Below are 8,731 nucleotides of genomic sequence, written 5' to 3'. Positions count from 1 at the left end.
TCTAATCAGCTCCAAGGGTTTGCAGCAACCTCTGCTCTTCAGTTGGCAGCAGTAGTTCCTTCTGCCATTGTGGCACAAGCCACTAGCAACCCACCAACTGCCTTTGAGAGTTCTCAGCACATCTCCAGACCGACATCTGGTGCAAGTACCCCTAACATGTCAAGCAGTGGTTCTTCTGCCCCGAATGAATCAAGCACACCATCATCTTCTAATGCAATTACAACTTCATTAACGCCTGCTTCTGTGTCAAATAGTTCCAACAGCTCTTCACAGCCCCCAAATGCTTCAACTCCACCTTCAATAGGACCAGGAAATCTCCTCACCTCAGCTTCCAGCCTGCCAAACCCACTTCTACCTCAGACTTCATCCAGTAGTGTAATCTTTCCCAATCCACTGGTTAGCATTGCTGCAACTGCTAATGCATTGGATCCTCTCTCTGCTCTTATGAAACATCGCAAAGGAAAACCACCAAATGTATCTGTGTTTGAACCCAAGACAAGTTCTGAGGATCCCTTTTTTAAACACAAGTGTAGATTTTGTGCCAAGGTATTTGGGAGTGACAGTGCTCTGCAGATACACTTGCGTTCACACACAGGAGAAAGACCCTTTAAGTGTAACATATGTGGCAATCGTTTTTCCACTAAAGGCAATCTGAAAGTTCATTTTCAGAGACACAAAGAGAAGTACCCTCACATTCAGATGAATCCATATCCAGTTCCAGAATACCTCGATAATGTTCCCACTTGCTCTGGGATTCCATATGGCATGTCATTGCCTCCTGAAAAACCGGTTACTACATGGCTGGATAGCAAGCCAGTGCTACCTACGGTACCAACTTCAATTGGGCTGCAGCTTCCCCCAACAATACCTGGTGTGAACAGTTATGTAGATTCCCCAAGCATTACACCCATGAGCAGGTCCCCCCAGAGACCATCCCCTGCATCAAGTGAATGCACTTCCTTATCTCCAAGCCTAAACAATTCTGAATCAGGCATTCCTTTGTCTGCAGAATCCCCACAACCCATTCATAGCGGCTCATCTATGACAAAACCTGAACCAGTCAATATTCCTGTGACAAATGCAAGGCCGGGAGATATTTCTGTAAGTGGGCAAGTTTCTGTGGTGCCCACATCTTCGGTTCCTAATGCTGTTACAGACAGCAGCATTTCCACAAGCATCCCAAACCCTGTGCTTCCAGCATTGTCTGACCAATTCAAGGCTAAGTTTCCATTTGGTGGTCTACTAGACTCTATGCAAACATCAGAAACCTCAAAACTGCAACAGCTTGTAGAGAACATCGATAAGAAGATGACAGATCCAAATCAATGTGTCATTTGTCACCGTGTGCTTAGTTGTCAGAGCGCTCTCAAGATGCATTACAGAACCCATACAGGAGAAAGACCATTTAAATGCAAAATTTGTGGACGTGCATTTACTACAAAAGGCAATCTAAAAACACATTTTGGAGTTCATCGAGCGAAGCCACCACTTAGAGTACAGCACTCATGTCCCATTTGTCAGAAGAAATTTACAAATGCTGTTGTTCTTCAACAGCATATTCGTATGCACATGGGTGGGCAAATTCCAAACACACCATTACCGGAGGGCTTCCAGGATGCCATGGACTCAGAGCTTTCCTTTGATGAAAAGAATGTGGAAACACTGAGCAACTATGATGATGATGTTGATGAAAACTCCATGGAAGAGGACCTAGAGTTAAAAGACAATGCAAGTGACTCCTCCAAACCACTTATACCTTATGCTGGGTCATGTCCACCTTCACCTCCCTCTGTAATCTCTAGCATTGCTGCTCTGGAGAATCAAATGAAAATGATTGATTCTGTCATGAACTGTCAACAGCTAACCAATCTAAAATCTATAGAAAATGGGTCAGGGGAAAGTGACCATTTGAGCAATGATTCCTCATCAGCTGTTGGAGACCTGGAGAGCCAGAGTGCAGGGAGCCCTGCAATGTCTGAATCCTCTTCATCCATGCAAGCTTTGTCTCCTGAAAACAGCAACTGTGAGAGTTTCAGATCAAAATCCCCAGGTCTTAGTAACCAGGAAGAACCACATGAAATACAATTAAAGACAGAAAAACCTGACAGCCCTCCACCGCCTACTGTGGAAAATGGAGGTGCACTGGATCTGACAGCCACCAATCCAGCGAGGCCAGTCATCAAAGAAGAAGCTCCTTTTAGCCTGCTGTTCCTGAACAGAGAACGTGGTAAGTTTAAAAGTACTGTTTGTAATATCTGTGGCAAGCCTTTTGCTTGTAAGAGTGCATTGGAAATTCACTACCGCAGCCATACTAAAGAGCGTCCATTTGTATGTACAGTCTGCAATCGTGGGTGTTCCACTATGGGTAATTTAAAACAGCACTTACTGACACACAAATTAAAAGAGCTGCCTTCTCAGTTATTTGAACCCAACTTTACTCTAGGTCCCAGCCAAAGTACTCCTAGCCTGGTCACCAGCACTGCGCCTACAATGATCAAAATGGAAGTGAATGGTCACAGCAAGCCGATCTCATTGGGTGAGGTTCCATCGCTTCCAGCTGGAATCCAGGTTCCTGCTGCACCACAGACAGTGATGAGCCCAGGCATCACTCCAATGCTGGCACCCCCACCTCGTCGAACTCCCAAACAACACAATTGTCAATCGTGTGGGAAGACCTTCTCCTCAGCAAGTGCACTACAGATACACGAACGCACCCATACTGGTGAAAAGCCATTTGGTTGCACAATTTGTGGTAGAGCTTTTACCACAAAAGGGAATCTTAAGGTAAGAAGGGAACTCTTCAATCTCAGAACAAAATTGTAAGGGTATGAGTGTTTAACCACACACTAAACTGGAATTTCAGCAGGTTCTGTTTTTCTAGCATGAGAATTATGCCTGCATTGTAATGTAGTTTTTGAACCAATTATGAGAACACTTCTATGGATACACACTTTAAAAATCAGTTTTCAGGAGTTTTGCATGCATTGTATCCCATTTTATAGACCCTTTCTGGGAATTTATGTCTGCTTCAGTTTAGTAATTTACCATGGAATGTATTTACCGTTAAATGACAGCATGGAATAACTTCTGTATTAAAAGAGTGCATTTTTTAAACTCCAAAAAATTATCAATACAATGAAGTTAAAGCAGCTTTTATAAGCCAATATTATGTAGATTCTGTTTCTTTTTTCAAGAATGGTTGTTGATTCCCATATAATTGTGTTTTACAGAACCCCAATAGTTATGATGGCCATCTTGTAAAAAAAATCTGGTAATTTCGGATTATAGTGAACCCCATTGCTGCCCAATGTTTATACTAGTGTAACATATTAGGGAACCCATCTCCAGAGTTAGCAGGTGCTTGAAGGGATGGCCTTGTATGTTCTAATATAGAAATAAAGTAGAATTTTGATCAGATGCAAAATAAACATTTTTAACATAGGATTGCAGCACTATCTCTTGATAATTTTGGTAAACATAAAAAGATTAGAGGCAGCAATGCCTCTAATGTTAGCCTCAATTAAAGGTAGTCATCACTAACTGCAAATCTGTGTATGGTTACTTAGAAGTAAGCCCCATTATGTTCAGTGGGATTTACTTAGTTAAGTGTGCATAGGATTGCAGCCTTAGTCCCCTTGAAAACAATGCAGTTTAAATTAGTTGTGAGTATCTTATGCCTTTTGTTTCAGTGGCATTTAGTCAAGATTAGCAGGATTGGAACCACTCTAGACATGTTTGATTGGATCAAAGATCCTGCTGCTTGAGCATGTGTGTATGTGTGTGTGTACAGGAGTGAGGCAGGCTTACTAGTCCTCTTCTTCAGCCTCCAGGGCTCACTAGGGATCATTGTGAAGGATTCACCACCAACCACATGGATGAGAGGAATCATTCTCTCTCTCTCTCTCTCTCTCGCATGCACGCATCATTCTGCTCACATGGTAGGATTTTTAATTCAGCCATTATGCCAAAGGAAAAAGTAAAATAATATAAAATGGTCACTGGAAACCTAAGCAAAATGGAGACATGTTTGTTTTAAATATTTGTTTTTAAATGGCATGCAGCTGTATGTTGGGTGTCTTAAGGCTGCAGTCCCACACTCAGTTGCAAAGGAGTAAATGCCACTGAACTCAGTGGGACTTATTTCTGTTCTGAGAAAACATGCACAGATCAAGCTGCACAGATCAAAATATTTTTTTAAGTTGAGACAGTGAGAATTCCAGTATGAGGAGCTGAAAAGATTTTAGTATTATAAGTATCCAGTAAACCTAGTTACATTCTTTGTACAATTCTTTCTATCTGTATCTTTATTTATCATTGGAAAGGTGCACAGTACTGTTACACTTACTGTTCATGAAAACATAGATGATTTGTAAGTCCTTCATTGTTGAAATCATTGTACCTAAATTTTATGTGACTCTTACGCTGACTTCTAAAATTCCCTGCATAGACTATGTAGATTATACTTGCATATTTGCCAATATTTTTGTTTGTTTGTTTGTTTCTCTAAAGGTTCACATGGGAACTCATATGTGGAATAATGCCCCTGCACGCCGTGGCCGTCGTCTGTCTGTGGAAAACCCCATGGCTTTGTTAGGTGGCGATGCTCTGAAGTTTTCAGAAATGTTCCAAAAGGATTTGGCAGCTCGGGCAATGAATGTTGACCCAAATTTTTGGAACCAATATGCTGCAGCTATTACTAATGGACTTGCAATGAAGAACAATGAAATTTCTGTCATACAGAATGGAGGCATTCCCCAGCTCCCAGTAAGTTTAGGCGGAAGTGCTATTCCGTCTTTAAGTAATATTACCAGTGGAATGGACAAAGCTCGTACTGGCAGTAGCCCTCCCATCATTGGTTTGGACAAAGCGAGTTCTGAAACTGGAGCCAATCGCCCATTCACAAGGTTTATTGAGGAAAATAAAGAGATTGGCATAAATTAAAAGAATTCAGTACAAGTAACTGTTGGATCACTACTCAACGCAACATTTGTTCTTTCATGTACAGTTTTGGAAGTTAAGCATTAGTTTCCTGACCTAATTGCCTAGGTTCCCTCTAAGATTTTATCCCATAGCAGAAATACATAATTTTGTGTCTGCTGAAAAGTTGTCTTGCAAGATTTGCATGGTACTACTTTCAACAGTGAGCTGACTGTTAGTGAGAATTTTGGAGCCTTTTTTAATTTAAGAAATGATAAATCATTGGATAATTGCATTAGGGAATGAGAGAGGATAAATTTGTTTCAATTTTTTGTTTCTTAACAAAAAATGCCATCAATGGAGTAAAAGGGGGCTTCACGATGGCATTTCCATACAGCTCCTTCTTTGCCGGTTTTGATCCATGTAGCTAGAAACTTGAACGATGTTTTTAGAAATCCTCTAACATTCAATAAGTGATTTTAGTACCCTAATGCTGTGTATGATTTCAGTATTCTTGTCTGTAGTATTTATAATGTAAAGATAATGCGGGTAACAGACAATATACTAGCCCCATCCTTCAATGAAGCTTTTGTACTGCAAAATACACCTGGCTATGTGATTTTTTTTAAAGCAACTTTTGTTTTATTATAAATAAGTGCTTTATTTCAATGCAGGAAAAATTGTGAAGTTTTATTGGGAAAGATAGCATGCTTTTCATGTGCAAGTACCTGTCAGTAACAAACCATTTTAATTTAAATATTTGTAGCTGCTATGTGGACAGTTGTTCTATTAAATGAAAAAATGTAGTGTGGACTTCAGTTCATGGTGGGAAAACAAGTTACAGACAAACCTTATCACCATAGATTATTCACAACTTTATAAACTGTTGTGAGTAAAAGATTTCATGTTATCAAAGGCTGTACAAAGGCAGTGTTTGTATAATGTGGTTGCAAACTCTTAATTTATACTATTGCACTTTTAGTATTTTATATTTAGGAAGGTTTGTCTATAATTTGAATCTGAACAAAGATGTAACTATTTTATAAATAGTACTTTGACTTGAGAAAAAAATCGGGGAGGGGGATATTTTGTTGTGTTTATCTTTAAAGTCAAACAGTATGAGAGATCTATGCTCCTTTAAACAGGAAAGCCACTAAGAACTGTCAGATTCTTGGGTAGAACGGGGCCTGCCATTTCTTAAACCGAAATGATTCATTTAACTTTTCTATAAGCCCACCCTCCAACAGACCTTTGATATGTTAATCTTAGGGCTGTGATATCAGTACAAGCCTAGGAGAGGCTAAAGAAAACATTGTGTAGGCTTAATTTTGCTGTAATCTGTTCTGTCTCTTTCACTCCCACCCACAAGCAAGATGCTGACTGCTTAATAGCACTGGTATGTAAAGCAAAACAGAGAACAAAAATATTAAGTATCAGTTGTAACTTGAACATGAATTCCCAACTCTTGCTGATTTTATTCTGATATTTACTACAAAGCACAATGTATTCTGATTAGTGATTACGCATATATAAATTTCAGTTTTAAGTATTGTTTTAAAATTGTGACTAAAGGGAATGTTTTCACTCTTAAGCTAGGTGCTGGTGAGGCTGGGGCGTAATCAAAACTTGAACAGTAAATGTTTTGTGTACTACCTCATTTTTGTGCATTACAAGCATGGTGGAGTCTGACACTATGAACTTCCGTCCAACAAAATTGTTCAAGGGACATTATGGGTAGCTGGGAAGCAGCACAAGACGTTTATGGCCCTGAAGAAAGGATCAGACAGAGAGGTCTTCTCAGTTGAGACTGGAAAAATATTAGGACAATCTCTTTCTTGTGCAACAACAACAACAAAAACATTACTGTAAGAGGATGGACTGTTTCTGCCATCATGTCATTGAATGAAAAGTTTGAAAGACTTATTAGTGGTTTGTTTCTGTTTTGAAATGAACAATGAACTATCACAGCTCTGTTTTCTACAGCAATGATACACAGAATATATATGTGCACATATACGTGCATATAAAATATATGTAAGTATATGTGTGTGTATATAGACATATAGATTATATATATAGATATATATATAATATAGAAAATAAACATCCTTAAAGTATAACACCTTCTACCATCAGTGACCACCATTTGTGGGCTATTTGGGGTGTCTCCAATCTGGGAAGAAAGAAAACTGAGATGGCTTAATGTTGCTGTTATTTCAGCAAATGAATGTTTTTTATTTATCTGTGTCCATTTCTGGTGTGAATATTTTTTTTGTTTAGTATTTGGTACCATGTAGTGTTATCTCTTCTCCCTAAAGGATGTGCATAACTTAAAAAAGCGATGTAAAGTGTTGTAAATAAGATGGCTGATGAAGGTACAGTAAGACTGACCCCATTTTGTATTCAGGGTTAGGTCATTCCTCTCTGCATGGTGAAGAGAGACACTATTTTTATACTGCGATACCATGTAGGGCTAGGGGCCTCCCTGAACCAGCTGGGAATTGTTACCTAGATCCAATATTTTTTATTATTAAATCTTGTTGGCTTGACACATCTACTGATTGAAATGGATGTCTTAGTCTAGGTTACTATTTTTGTCATAATGGAATTGAATAAAATGCAGGATGTAATATTATTTCTGAATTGTGTTCCATGATTATTCTAATAATGGAGCGAGACATGAGATGAAAATTGATGTCAGTGAATTTTAATTGTCATATGTGAACGTTAAATAAGGCTGGTAACTTGTATTCAAACAAACACTCTTTGCACATATCCCATGAACTAGTATCAGGAAGTCATGTTTTGAGACTGCAAAGCCTTATAAACATTGTGCTAGCAACGAAAGAAAACTGCTCTAGAATGATTGCACTCTGAAGTAATCCTCTTGCTGTCTCCCTTGGAAGCAATAGTTCTATTAAATTCAATTTACACAAACTGCACTGCATATTTATTCTCAATGGCTGCGATCCAGAGATTCAATGATGCACGCACAATAAGTAGCGTACATCCAGATTTTTCCCCCCTACTGTTTTCAATCGAGTCTTCATCGTTTCTGAGCCATGGTTACTGCTGAAGCAAAAACTGCAAGGTGTGCCTAGTTTTTGTATGCATGGATTTATGAATCCAGTTACTAACAGAAATACATACATGTTCCGTGTTGTTTTATTATATTAAGTAGCAGAATTGCTATATGTTGCTATATGTTTTATATATCAGTCAAAGAAATCACTTAACCCCTATGTATCTCAAAAGATGTAAACCGAGCAATTGGCTGCTAAATGGATCTCTGTTCTCAGAGCACTGCATCAGTGCAAATTCCCTTGAAGTAAAATGTTTTTGCACCAGCGAAGCAATTTAACAGCCACCTTTTAAAACTCGGGCTTAAACCATGTGTGCTAGTATATAGTCTAAGCTAAGACCTGTTGTATCGACAAACTGAAACAGGAACACAAATGTTTTTTTACTAAATTGAAGTTATGACAAATGTGCTGCTAATACTGATACAAAAATGCCTCAAGTTGACTTTATGGTTGCAGCATTAAACTGTATATTTTGTTGACACTGGCTACATATCACACTTCAGAAGCAGTTGAAGGTGGAAATGAAGGCTTGATGAGAGTGCATTATTGGCCATGGAATACAAAAACATGACAAGAACTGCAGATGCTACTGACTTTGAAAGAAAATAACTCGTAAGATTTTTGCCTATTGGGGATTAAAAGGTGGTGTTGGAAGTGTTAGAAGTACATTTTTTCTTAAAACTGAATATATATGAGGAAATCTTTAAAAACCATCCACCATATGCATTACA

At 38.7% G+C, this 8,731-nt stretch overlaps 1 protein-coding gene across 1 annotated transcript in view; it reads left to right on the top strand.

Moving 5' to 3' along the window:
- The window catches only part of SALL3 (spalt like transcription factor 3), a 20,615-nt gene extending 15,674 nt beyond the window's left edge, over nt 1–4,941 (top strand). The window contains exons 2-3 of the mRNA XM_054985398.1: nt 1–2,784; nt 4,510–4,941. The exon at nt 1–2,784 is cut by the window's left edge and continues 716 nt beyond it. Of these exons, the coding sequence (XP_054841373.1) occupies nt 1–2,784; nt 4,510–4,941 (3,216 nt within the window). The remainder of the gene's footprint in view (nt 2,785–4,509) is intronic.
- The last annotated feature ends 3,790 nt before the right edge of the window (nt 4,942–8,731 follow it).

This window comes from Eublepharis macularius, chromosome 7 (assembly GCF_028583425.1).
Source record: "Eublepharis macularius isolate TG4126 chromosome 7, MPM_Emac_v1.0, whole genome shotgun sequence".
Taxonomy (NCBI): domain Eukaryota; kingdom Metazoa; phylum Chordata; class Lepidosauria; order Squamata; family Eublepharidae; genus Eublepharis; species Eublepharis macularius.
This window is presented reverse-complemented; position numbering and strand designations above follow the sequence as displayed.